The sequence below is a fragment of the Eschrichtius robustus genome, chromosome 4 (assembly GCF_028021215.1).
Source record: "Eschrichtius robustus isolate mEscRob2 chromosome 4, mEscRob2.pri, whole genome shotgun sequence".
NCBI classification, from domain to species: domain Eukaryota; kingdom Metazoa; phylum Chordata; class Mammalia; order Artiodactyla; family Eschrichtiidae; genus Eschrichtius; species Eschrichtius robustus.
This window is the reverse complement of record NC_090827.1, coordinates 138,014,779-138,028,732: the sequence shown is the minus strand read 5'-3', so window position 1 is coordinate 138,028,732 and position 13,954 is coordinate 138,014,779. Positions and strand designations below refer to the sequence as shown.

Genomic DNA, 13,954 nt, shown 5'->3' with positions numbered 1-13,954 from the left:
GTAACCTTGTGCACAAATTTTTGAAAAATCTTTGCAAAATTCTAATGAGTGCTAATATGATTATTTGGGTACTTCCTATAATCAAGAGTGACACAAATATTTGTTGATTTACTTAAGTAAAAATAACTGGGAAATGCACTACTGAAGTTTTCCCTGACTCAGACAACCTATATGTAACTTTTTTATCAAGAAGTAGGATAGCTGAATATTTTTAGCTGAGCTATTGTTATTTTAATATTGACATATTTTGAAGCTAACACCTCATGCAGAGAAAAATTTGCAACTTTGCTTCAGTTTTGGTTTGGCTGAAGTATCTTTTTCAAGAGCACAGCAATTTAATGCTTTACATTTTGAAAACCATATTTACAATGGAAAATATACAAGTAATTAAAAAATAAACACTCAGAAGGGTTATCCTTTAAAGTAAGATGTAAAAATAGAATAGTCTGCTATTCTTTCTTGTCTATAAATGTTCTGTGGCTCAAGGCTACCGGTCTCTTTAATGTAATTGCCAAAATTTTGTGGATATCTTACACGGGATGTTTTAAAGGAAAAACATGAAAATGTTGTAAAACTGGCATTAAAAAAATAGGCCATGCACTGGTCTAGAGCCTGAGAACTATGAGTAGGTGAGTGTAGTTTAAAGGTTATCTGTTTTCTCTAATTTCTATTACATTATGTCTGAACAAATCTTTACATATATGAGCAAAAGGCATTCGATTAAATATGAACTTGTGTGAAAATCTATCTTAATGAAATGAAACAGAAACCTCTATAGATGTTTCCAATTTTTTAATAAGTGTGTTTGAAAACATTAACCAGTAAATAACCACTGACAAAAATAATGCATTGCAAAAGCAAAAAGATTTTCACATATTGTTAAAAATAGAGAATTGTAGCCATCATACTGACAAAGACACTTAAGTTTCAGATTCCATTGGTTCCCATAGCATGTGGGTGCAGTTATTTGTAATTCAGATAAAGTAGCTTTTCATATACTGGGCAGGTTTATTCCAGAAACACTCCACTGCTTACTTCTGAAATAATCATCTCAGTTTTGAAGACTGCAGTTTAAACATATTCTTTTGTCCTGGTTCATTCAGACAGGTTTGTGCTTTGGATCTGAAACCCTGCAGGGTTAATCAGTTTGGAATTCTTTGGCACCTGACATTTAAAACATGAAGAAATTCTGTTGCATCAGGGTTTTAAGCATTTAAAACAAACACCCCTCCCAGCTTTATCAAAGTCATGCTGTGAATGAGTTTCTAGTTAATAAATTGGGGGATTATTCATGGACTGTAATTTTTTCAAATGCAGGGAGAACTGTCTTTGGGAATTTAGCAGAATCCCCTTTTAGCTGCTCATTTGATAATATTTTATTGTATACGGCAGGGGCTCTCTTGGGGAGAGAGGGGAAGGAAACCAACTGTGGAAAATTGCAGGTTTCAGAAGACAGTTTTTAAATTGAAGAGACCGGATTTCTTCCTTGCACACTTCCAACAGAACAGGATTGTATAAACCTTTAAATGTCATTCTTTACTAAGTTCATTTTTTCTATTTACGTACTAAGCCATTTTTTCCATTTATGCCTTTATTTCCTCAGAATCGAATACCATGTCTGATACTTTTAAATCCATAAGCATTATCCAATTTTCTCATTTCCAAACTTATCTTTGGCTAACAGAATAAGTAAAACAGGATACTATTTATTTATAGGCTAAAAATGTTGAATATTGCTTTTTTCCTTCAAAATATTGTTTTTTCTTCAAATACAGAAATGTCTTTCTTCTCTATTCACACTTCTAAGAGAACAGGATTTCTACAGCTCATATGGTTTTGTACAAAGACTTAAAAGAGTCACTTGAAACGCTTACAGATGAGAGAACTCACATAAGCCTCCCCCTGACAGATATTTAGCAAGCGCCACTTACTCTTTCTCACTACAAATGTATTCAAGAGATACTTTTGACATATTTCTAAGCGAGTTTTTCCCAGATCACGTATTATGAAAGGCCAGGCTCTCTTAGAGTCAAAGCAGCATTAAACTGCCTGGCGTTTCAACCATCCTCTCTTAATCTTAAAATGGAAATAGAATTTGCTCTCCATGTGGATTCTTAGTTCTTTTTCTTCCATAAACCTCTAACCGTTACCATGGACTTTAATATTTGTTAGTCTATTTTCCATAAAGTATAAGGTTCGACAGAATAAATTAATACAGTAGCAGTTTACGGCAAGTTGGGATTCTCATCCGAGAGGCACTCCTTAATCTCTTTTGTGTAGTTACGTGTGTGGATGCGCACGCGTGACTGTACGTGAGTGTGTGCTCGGGGCGGGGGGGGGGATAGAATTTAGGTTTGTTAAAAAGTGCCTCCTTCTAATTCCACTCACAGCCCAAATCCAAACAAACCTCTCAGCTCGTTTTCCTGGAGAAAGTCTAGAGATGTTTAAAAAACAGCTTTGCTTAATTGTTGTATCTCTTCTAGAGAAGGTGGTGTTCTCTGCAGTGGGGTGGGTAACCCCGTCCCGCGCGGGGCCAGCCTCGGAGCGACCAGAGCGGGTGAATCCCGAGCGTCCGATTCTGGAAAGGGCGGAGGGCAGGTCCCGACTCCCCTCCCGCGGCGAGCACCGCCCCAAGGAGAATCCCACACGAGACTTTCGCCGCAAGATGCCCGAAAGAAAGGTCGCCCCTCCCCTCGCCCTCATCCCCGGGAACGGAGGGCTGTCTTTTCGCGGATCCCCCGGCCCAGCACTGACCTGTGGAAGAGGACGCGCTGCACAGAGTCCAGGTCCTCCAGGTTCCGGGCGGCAGGTTTGGGGAGGCTGGACCTGCCCACCTGAAACATGCCCACTTGAGACTCGGCGGCAAGGGCGCGCAACAGGTAACAGGCGCAGAGCACGGCGAGGTCTCGCCCCCGGCGCCCGTGGCGCCGCCCGCTTCCGGCACGGCTCGGGCCGCCGCCGGGAAACCGAGAGCTGAAGGAAAAGGCTGCCAGCTTCGGTCGCGCAGAGACCTGGGACTGAAGGGCGGCGGTGTCAGCGACCGCCCTCCCTCTCCTTCGCCCTCGGGCCGAGCCGCGCGGACCTCGGAAACCCCGCGGCCGGCGGCCCGGCTACCTTGGCGCCGCAGGACCGGGGCAGGTGGGCGCTCTGTTCGCCGCCCGGGGCTGGCCCAGTCCAGAGTGCCCCTCTTCCACGGCTGGGCGCCCCCCGCCGGCCAGTCCAACTTGGTCGAGCGCTCAGCAAGGTCCCGGGGGCCCGCGGCGAGCCGTCGAGCGCCTCCAACCCGGCCGCCCGAAGCCGCGCTCTTACGCCGCCTAGTGCTCTTCACTCTTCCTTCGGGGCTGCAGGGCTGTTCCAGGCGAGGGACACCGGTGTCCAGGCACCGCCCCCAGCAGAGGAAGCTACCACCTGCAGCCTGGAGGGCGACGAGCAAGAGTGGAGGGGGCACTGAGGGGCTCCGAGGCCCCGCCGCTCCGCGGAAGGCCAGGAAAAGGAGCAGGAGAGGCGAGTTGGGCGTCCGTTATTGGTGGGAATTTAAATGCTGACTAAAAAGGCCATTCATTCATGCAGGTCAACATATACGTATTGATTACTTGCTATGTACCAAGCTGAATTTTAGTCTTTGGAGATAACAACGATAAATAAGAAGTGGTGGCTGACCTGTCTAGTGTGGACCCTTTATTCTCGTTTGGGGCTCTATTCGCTTTAAAAATATACTTGACGCTAGAATATAACACAGGAGAAAATCTAGATGACCTTGGGTATGGTGATGACTTTTTAAATATGACACCAAAAAGCTCAGTCTACGAGAGAAATAATTGATAAACTGGATTTCATTAAAATTAAAAACTCCGCTGCGAAGATGCTTGATTATCTTGATGATAATGAGAAAACAAGCCACAGCCTGGGAGAAAATAAATATATGCCAAAGACATTTGAAAAAAGACTGTTATCCAAAGTTATACACAGAACTCTTAAAACTCAGTAAGAAAAGGAACAACCTGATTTTTTTAAATGGGCAAAAGACCTGAACAGACACCTCACCAAAGAAGATATTCAGATGGCCAACAAGATATGAAAGGAAGCTCCACATCATACGTCATTAGGGAATTGCAAATTAACACAAGGAGATACCACGACACATCCGTTAGAATGGCTAAAATCCAAACACTGGCAACACCATGCTGGTGAGGATGTGGAGATTCATTGCTGACGGGAATACAAAATGGTAAAGCCACTTTGGAAGACAGCTTGGCAGTTTCGTACAGCATTAAACATACTTTCACCATACAATCCAGCAGTCACATTCCTTGGTATTTACCAAATGAGTTGAAAATTTATGTTCACACAAAAGCCTGCACAAAGATGTTCATAGATGCTTTATTCATAATTGCCAAAACTGGGAAGCAACCAAGGTGTTCTTCTTCGGTAGGTGAATGGATAAATAAACTGTGTACATGCAGACAATGGAATATTATCTACTGCTAAAAATAAACGAGCTGTCAAGCCATGAAAAGACATAGAGGAACATTAAGTGAAAGAAGCCAATCTGAAAAGGTAACATAATTTATAATTCCAACTATACGGCATTCTGGAAAAGGCAAAACTATGCAGACAGTAAGAAGATCGGTGATTGCCTGAGGAGGGATTGAATAGGCAGAGCACAGAGGATTTTTAGGGCAGTGAAAAGTATTCTGTACGATACTCTAATGGTGGACAAATGGAGAGCAGACTGGAAAATGTAGTTTGAGTTGTAAGGTACTACTGGTTGTAGATGACAGATATAAAGAGTAATAAATTAATCTTAAAATGTAGGATTATTAGATGGGATTTAGCTATTCATTGTAGGATTTCCAAATGTCATTGTTGTGAGACATTTCTCTTGGGTCAGTTTCTTGAATCCTGGCTGCCAGTGTTCTGGGACCCAAGTGGGTGAAGAGGGTGATTAATGAGGGTCTCATCTCTTAATATATATAGACTTTGACCTATCACTTCTTTTTTTTTTTTTTAATAAATTTATTCATTTATTTATTTTTGGCTGCGTTGGGTCTTCGTTGCTGTGTGCGGGCTTTTCTCTAGTTGCAGCGAGTGGGGGCATTTTTGCGGTGCATGGGCTTCTCATTGAGGTGGCTTCTCTTGTTGCGGAGCATGGGCTCTAGGCACGCGGGCTTCAGTAGTTGTGGCTCGCGGGCTTAGGTGCTCCGTGGCATGTGCGATCTTCCCGGACCAGGGCTCAAACCCGTGTCGCCTGCATTGGCAGGCGGATTCTCAACCACTGTGCCACCAGGGAAGCCCCTTACCTAACACTTCTGTTTTCAGTAAGGTACCTCACCACTGCCCTACACTCTGCCTGGTGTCCTTGAGTCCAAGAGTTTCAAGAAACTGAAAATATTTATATCTTTTGATTCAGAAATTAATCCCAAGGAAATGATAAAAAAATGTAGATCATGATGTTTATCCCAGTATGTTATCATAGCAAATATATTAAAAGTATAAATATCCAAAATTAGTGTAATACTTAAGTAGGTTAAAGTCCATTCATACAGTGAACTAATATGTATTTATTAAAATGAAGTTTAAATAGAAAGCTTAATGGCATTCAGTTAGGAAACTGGATGCATATTCACCAAATCTTAAAAATGACTGCATCTGGAAGTAGAAATGAGTGATTTTTATCTTCTCCTGTATTCTTTTCTGTATTTTTTTTTCAAAATTTAAAACAATATATATTACTTTTAGCATCAGGATGTATTCAAATATAAATATGTAAAAAGAATAATTTGAAGTTGGCATTCTGCACATGAAAATTTTCAATTATTATCTATTATAGATTTCCATTCTCAGATGTGCATAAGTGGTTTTGCAACATATTGTATCATTTAAGGATACATGGGTAGCCTGCTTTTTAAAGAAAGCCCATTACAAATCTTTTATATTACAGAAGTTATTTTGTAACTATTTCAGGTAATTACTACTTCGCCTTAAGTTTTCACTAATTTATCTTTTGTTTGAAATGATTAGATAACTTTTCCTTCTGACTTTAAATTTTGCCAAAACCCATGATATTATAGATCACTATTCAGTTGTGTTTTCATAATAAATCTGGATTTTACATGTGTCATATTTTCTTAAAGTGAGATATATCTATAGCTACTTGTTTGCCCTTAAAAGCAAAAAGCCTTCTCTGGCTGATGGAAGAAGAAGTTAGAGAGATCTGCATGAGAAAAACGTACAGGACATCACTGGTTTGGAGATGGAGAAAGCTATGTGAGAAGGGCCTCTAAAAGCAGAAAGTGGTCTGTGACTGCCTGTCTGCAAAGAAATGGAGAGCTCAGTTCTGCAACTGCAAAAAGCTAAATTCTGCCAACAACCTGAACAAGCTTGGGAGAGTGTTTTTCCTCAGACCCTTCAGATAAGATCTTAGCCCCACTGAAACATTGATTTTACCTTTATGAGACCCTAAGCAGAGAATCTAGTGGAGCCCTCCTGGACTTGTGACCTATGGTATGGTAAGCTAATAAGTGGGTGTTGTTTAAGGCCGCTAAATTTGTGGTATTTTTTATGCAGGAACTGTTTGCATAATAGAAAACGAATACAGACGGTCTTCAAGGTTGGTTATGGGAAACTGTTTATGGAACCAGCTGGTCCTGTGGGTGGGAATATCTCTAACTGTGCTTGGCAGCTCTGATGCAGGCATGGTTTCCAAGACACCACATTCTTCTGGCCCTAAAGTCCTATTGCATTGTCTGGTGCCTCTTCCTTCTCACAGACTGCCCCAGGCACATAATAACTGCCTTCAAACATCTGAAAGGCCATCACGTAGAACAGAAGTTGCTTTACCCAGTACAACTTCTGAGGTCAAAATTAGGACAAGTGGACTTTTTTATATGAAGGCAGATTTATACTTTATACCACACGTTGGGTTCCTTGGGAAACTGACTCTGAGATGGAGATTTCTATGTAGGAAGTTTATCAGGAAGTGCTGTTGGAATCAACAACTGTGGGGAGAGTGAAGGGAGCAGGATTGGGCAGAGTAAAAAGCTGAATGGTGATGCAGTCTCAACAAAGGCCTCAGCCAATCCCATGGGCTTGATATGGGATGATCCTGCAGAGCTGTCCTGAGTTGAGGCAAGAAGGAAAGGCCTTTGTATCTTCTTATCAATTCAACCTAGAAAAGAGGTGTAATGTTGGGCAAAGTGACTCTCTTCGGCTGAGGACAGTTCCTGGAGAGAGACTCAGCTGAAAGCCTCACCTGTCAACACACCCAGCAGGATGGGGAAGGGATGCCTCCCTCCTAAAAGGGACAGGGAGGGTGCGGCGAAGAGGGATTGGAGTGGTACATCACAGCATTTAACGCAATACAGAAGAAGACTCACTAGCGTGATGGGGCTCTCCGTCATTGAAGGAGTTTATCAACGGAGGTTTCAGGACCTGGCAAGGATGCTGCACAGTGGAATCCAGTATTGAACAGAAAAATGAAGTGGAGTGTGAGTGTCTGGAGAATTTCCAAAACGCTTTTCCTTCTCTAACATTTCTGGTTGCTTCAGCACTGCTCTACCCTTGCAGCTTTGAGGTGGTGACCGTTTGTGGACTCTCTGCTTTAGGAAAAAGGTAACAGCATGAAAGCATGGAGTGGAGTCTTAATAATTCACTGCCCTTCACACATCAGACCTGATTTTGTCCTTCTACCTCCCAGGACAATACATATATAGGATGTCTACATTTTTTTAAATTATAGAAGTATCTTGTTCTAGTCTTTACACCTAGAGAGGTAAGCCTTCGGTTTTCTTTCAGTTTCTTATCTTTTAGCGGGGTTCTTTTAGCCTAAAGGTAGATTGAAGTTATTATCAATAATCTGGAGGATTTCATTTGTTAAGGGGCTCCTTTGGAAAGATTTTGAGGATCCACCATTGCACCAGCAAATGGAACCAAAAACAGACCTCGAACAGCCTTGACCACAAAAGACACCAGAGCGATGGGTTCCCCAGCCGGGGCAAGTTGTAATAAGTGGGAGGAGTGAGGGGGGCTGAGAGGATTGAGGAAGAGAAATAGGACTTCTGAGTACACACCAGCCTATGTAATATAGGTAGTGAATAAATGTTTTGTACCCTATGGACCCTAAATATGTTTAAGACTGAATTCTGGTAAGATTGTGTTCTTTCTGCTAATGATCTATACCTGTTTGTATGCTCTTCCAGACACTGAAGGGGCACAATGACAAGGTTATAACAATTTAGCACTTCTGAATTTTTCTCATGTATATTTATTTAACAATGATTTAATGAGTACTCTTAAATGCATTCCTGTGTTACCCTTAAAAGAGCTTTTAAAACCCTCTATCACTTGGTTCCTGTTCCATCTTCCTAACCAGTGGGGGCATCTTGTTTGATTTTAAGCCTCGCATAAGGCCAGGGACCCTGGTCACTTCCTCAGGAATTGGCTCTCAGCTCTGACCCTCCAGGTTCTGCCCTGTGTCAGGCTCTTCCCACTGCTGTCCCACTGACACTTAACATGAGCGTCTATACCCCCATGATCTGATATCTTATTGATATACCCTTGCCATTACCCAGGCCACTGAACCTACATTCAGGCTTTTTCATCCTAATATTTAATAAATGTGTAGAGTGATGGATACATAGGTAAATAGATGATAGATAGATAGAATGATAGGCAGATAGGTGGATAAAGTTTTATTTGCCTGGATCTAAATTCTTTCTGTGTGTAAATCCTTAGAACAAAATAGGGGGAAAGGGCTCTTCCACCAACTCCTCTCCCTGGCATGTACCAACTTCTTCAGGAGCTGGGATCAGTTGAGTGGCATAGAGACCATTGGTGACACCCCTAAATTTTTGAGTTGGAAGATACAACTCAGTCATAGAATACAGGAACGTGTTTTGAACACTCTCTTGGATTCTGTGTGATTGTGTGAGCTGCTGACAATAATGCAGTTTAATAATGGACTGTATCACCTTCTCTGAACCTTTGAGGGCATCACACAGATAAAAGTGAGGCAACCCATAAGAATGTGTAAGAACCTGTGAGGGAGGTGGGAATAGACAGAAGAGCTACAAAGCCCCTGTGCCTTTGTTACGTACCTTTCAGTCTGACATGGTCCAAATATAAATAATGACATAATGCAGTGGTAAAAATAAGGATGATGTGTCCACATAAATGAGCATTAAGGACATGAGATGAAACCTGAAAGGAAATAAGGCAATGGCTGCACAGAACGTCTGTGTTCTGACCTCAGTGGACTAAATGGAATTTAGAACACTTAAACAGATGTTTTCTATAAGGGAAAGACAGCACAATTTATTTAAGGTTATTACGTCTGGCTTATATTTATTTGGGGGACATATATGAATGAGGACATACAGAAATGATACATAATCTGTTTTATCATTCAAAAAGTCTTTCATGAGATTTCCAGTGTTACAATGGGATAAAGTGATGAGGAGGGTAGACTACTTAAAAGGTGTAAAGAATAGTATTAGAAACATAAAACAAAAAATCTCTGGGAATAGAATTGTGAACAGTAGGGGCCTCCAAAACCAAAGCTAGGGCTGGATAGGTTTAACAATTTATAAATAATGGAAAGCAGGCATGGGCGATGACATTTTTATACTTGAAGATATCACTTGTCACTAAACTATCTTGGGAATTCTAATTACTGTGGGATAAACTATAAGAAGAACTTGATAACTATATGAATGGACAAAAATAAGGCACATTTAATTTCAATAATGGAAAATACATGGGAAATGAATCCAAATTAGATTTATCTATGTGTATCAGTTACACATAGAGCCAGGAGAGGGACCTAAAAGTCAATTAAGATATAATCTCAATGCGTATAGTTTAGAAATTCAAGATTTTAAATAAAATGTTGATATTGGATACAAGATAAAGTTATTATCAACCTTAGGTCAAAGACATGGTGTTCTTGTAGCAGCATTCCACGTACAGTTTTTGATGATATTCTGTGTTCAAATTATAAGGTAATCTGCAAATGTTTCCAAAGAGGAACTTTAAATGATCCTAAAGATGAGTGAGTTGAAAGTCATTAGGATTAGGGATTAGGGTTTACAGTTTGGGATTAGGATTAGGATTATAGTTTGGAAAGAATGGCCAGGGAATGTGATTTATTAATTGTTTTTTGATTTTCTTATTTTGAAAAATGCCAAACCTACAGAAAAGTTGGAAGACCAGTACAATGAACACTCATAGGCTTTTCACTTAGAATTAATCAATTAGCATTTTTCCACATTCATACTCTCTGTTTTCCCAAATCATTTGAAAATAAGTTGCAGACAGATGTTGCTTTATTCCTAATACTTTAGGACATTTTCGTACATAACTTCAATACCATTATTGATATACCAACAAGTATTATCTATTAAAAAAAGTTATATTTTCAAATTTCCAAATTGTTCAATAATATTTCAATAGCTTTGTAAAAAAAAAAAGGAGCTAATCAATTATTATTTGTTGCATTTAGTTATCATGTCTCTTTAATATTTTATCTTGAACACACTATCAGTCTTTTTTGGCGGGGGTCTTGACTTTACATTTATGAAGAGTCCAAGTCAGTTGTTTTGTAGAATGGTCCACAATTTGGATTTATCTTAGTTTCCTCATGACTGATTTCAGATTAAGCATTTGATATGAATACTTATTGCTTTCAGTGCATGGCATTGGGAGGCTGATAATGTCAATTTGCCTCATCATTGCTGATGTAAAGTTTAAACATTTCGTTAAGGTGAAGCTTGTCAGATTTCTCCTCTATAAAAGTAACTCTTTCCATTTGCAATCAATAAACAATCTCTGGAGTGATGTCAAGGTTGTATTCCCCAACAACTTCTTAACCAAGAGTTTTGGCATTCATTGATGATCCGTATTTATTTTCTCGTTCTTTCATTGCTTCTTCACGTATTAGCTGGCATTTTTCTGTAAAGACGAGCTCCCTCCATCACCCTTTTGAAGGATTACTGTGGTATTGTGGATTCTTTTTGTATTTAATGTGTTATAATCCATTCCATAACTATTCTTTTTGATGCTCAAATTTTTCTAGCTCCTGTGTTCCTTTGAATGTCTTCATCAGTTTTTAAGATTCCCTTGTTTTCTGACATCATAAGATATGCCAGACTCACCTGTACTTTCCCTGCTCCAAATTTATAATCAGCCATTTATCAAAGGAGTCTTTTTTTTTTTTTTAAGAGGGGAATAGTATTTAGACACTTAGATCTAGGTGCTGGTTCTCTCATGTTTCTGTACATCTTATGAGTGATGCAGTAACTGCCCTTTGTACTGGACTGTCTTTTCAAAGATGTTTGTGTAGTTAGTGAACAGCCTTAGAAGATACAGAAAATGTCTCCCTCCAGAGCCAAGGACAGGTTTGTTTACTGTCCAGTATAATAAAGACAATGTCTCCCTCTGGGGCAAATGTCAGACAGCCTTCCCATTCTACAAGATTCCGGTTCCCTAAGTTCAGGGTCCTTCTGTAACAGAACCCACTGCATGTCCAGACATCACCTGGCCCTTTTCACACTGCCCTGGGGAACTGAGGTTTGGGAGCTGGCACAAATAATAATACTCTGGTGACTGCTATTTCCGTGAATAATAAAGTCCTTTGTTGCTGAGCCAGAAGTTCCTTGTGTTCTGCTAGCATTCATGAAACTCTGGCGTGTTTGGTTGCAAGCGGAATAAAATATCAGACCCCAAACAGTTTTTGACACTGGGAAATAGGTTTGTTCACTTCTTCTATGCCCTTCCAGTGGAGAGAACTAGAAAACATATTTTTTTTAGAAACGTGTTTTGATATACTAATATCTGCTATTCCAGAACAATGCCCCAAGGTTCTTCCTCTCCATATTTACATCTCTTTTCTCCCACAGAGAACCTCAGTTCCCAAAATATCAACATATTCATTCCTTTGCTCTTTCTTATAATTCATATAAATTTTAATTAGAATTATTATGCCAAGGCCACTACCAAAGCCAAATCTTCTAAGTAAAGTTCAATATTTGTTTGCAGTTCTTTTTGTCCTTTGAGTATGTCACACTAAGGATACAGTCAGATTACTGTACTTTAAAGATACTTTAATTCTTTTTCTGTAATTATGTTATCAATTCCATACATAGTTAGGTCCTTTTGTTTTTATTAAAATCCAACTTTAGAGCTACAGAATACTCAATTGTGTGGATATTCGATAATTTATTCAACCAGGCTTCTATGGATGGCCAATTAGATTGTTCCTTATTTTTGCTATTATCAGTAATGCCACATTGTATAAACTTTTGTTTGTAGGTTTATCTTCAGGGTAAATTCCAAGAAGGGAGAATGCTGGAACAAAGAATAAATGCATGTACAGTTTTGGTAGATATTGCCAGTCTCCACTGAATGGATTATACCATTTTGCACTACCAACTACCTGGAAAGTTTGAGAATGCCTGTTTCTCCATAGCTCCAAGTGTGTAGTGAAAAGCTCCTGAATTTTAGCCAGTATGAGAGGTAAAAAAAAAAATGGCAAGTATCTTGTACTTCTCTTATAATAAGTGAAATTTTTCATCTTTTTGTATATATAAGGGTATTTATCTTTTTTTAAACTATCTGCTCCTGTCTTCCCGTTTCTCTATCAGGGTTTTGGTCTCTTTTCTCTCCCTCTTAATTTTTCAAAAAGTTTTTGCCCTTACTGTTTTATACTGAGGAATAATCAACATATGATAAACTGCACACATTAAAAATATACAATTTTTGAGCTTTAACATATGTAATGAACATACTGAGTCCCTCAAGTTTTCCTTGAATCCTTTGTAATCCATCTCTTTTTCCTCCCTCACTCCCATCCCTAAGCAAACACTGACCTCCTTTCTGTCATTACAGATACATATTCTACCAGATTTCCCATTTATTCAATATTTTGAGGTTTCCGCACTTTGGCTGGGGGAAATAAACTCTTCCCAGTACTGTGTACACTCTGAGCTTTGTTCCGTGTGCTCCTTTCCAGTGGTTCTTTCTCTGGCCTCAGGAGCTTTCTTCACATGCATGTTCTTACCAGTGCTTAGCTGAAGACTCAGGAGGAGTCCTCTTTAGTTCTCTAGCTGCACAGCCCTCTCCTCTCTGAGCATCTTTCCTCTCTCTGGTGCTTTGCTGCACCCTAACCTCCCCCAAATTCTAACTCTGTCTCCTGAACTCAGTGGAGACAGCCTGGCTTTGAGCTCTTCCGACCTTTGCTGTGGCCCGGAAACTCTCTCCAGGCAGTAATCTGAGGCCATCAAAGGCATGGCTTCATTTGTTTTGCTCCTCTCAAGGATCATGCCAAGCTGCCTGTGATCCACTGTCTAAAAACAATTCTTTCATGCGTTTTGTCTGCTTTTTCAGTTGTTTAAGATGGGAGAGTAATCTAGTCTCTGCTACTCTGTTATGGTCATGGTTTTCATGATGGGGACTTTTTTCCCCCCTTAGTTTTTATGATTATTTTACATGTTAGATCAGCCCTTTATATATGATATCTGTTCAAATATTTTCTTCTAGTTTGTCATTTATCCTTTGACTTTGCTTATGGTGTTTTGCTTTTTTGTTCGTGCAAAATATTTTTCTCTTTGTGCAATCAAATTTATTTAACATCATTTGTTGCATCTGGATTTCAAATCATTTTTAGAAAGCTTTTCCTATGCTCAGATTATAAAGGGATTTACCTACTTTTTCTACTACTTTTATGGTTTCTTTTTCCCTTTCTTTCTCCTTTCTTTCTTTCTTTCTTTCTCCTTCCTTCCTTCCTTCCTTCCTTCCTTCCTTCCTTCCTTCCTTCCTTCCTTCCTTCCTTCCTTTCTTTCTTTTCTTTCTTTCACATTTTATAGGTCTTTAACTATTTGGACTTTATTCTGGTGTATGGTGAGAAGTGTGGATCTAATTTTATCTTCTTCCATATTATTATCCAGGCCACCATTTATTA

The 13,954-nt window shown here is 39.8% G+C and overlaps 1 protein-coding gene across 1 annotated transcript; it reads right to left on the bottom strand.

The window, feature by feature from the left end:
* Nucleotides 1-947: 947 nt before the first annotated feature.
* On the bottom strand, nucleotides 948-7,400 carry LOC137763545 (uncharacterized). Its single transcript, XM_068542011.1, has 5 exons — nucleotides 7,377-7,400; nucleotides 3,083-3,415; nucleotides 2,755-2,993; nucleotides 2,408-2,578; nucleotides 948-1,164 (listed from the first exon to the last, which is right to left on the bottom strand). Exons 1-5 carry the CDS (start codon nucleotides 7,398-7,400, stop codon nucleotides 1,143-1,145), a joined length of 789 nt encoding a protein of 262 aa, XP_068398112.1. The 3' UTR covers nucleotides 948-1,142.
* Nucleotides 7,401-13,954: the final 6,554 nt, after the last annotated feature.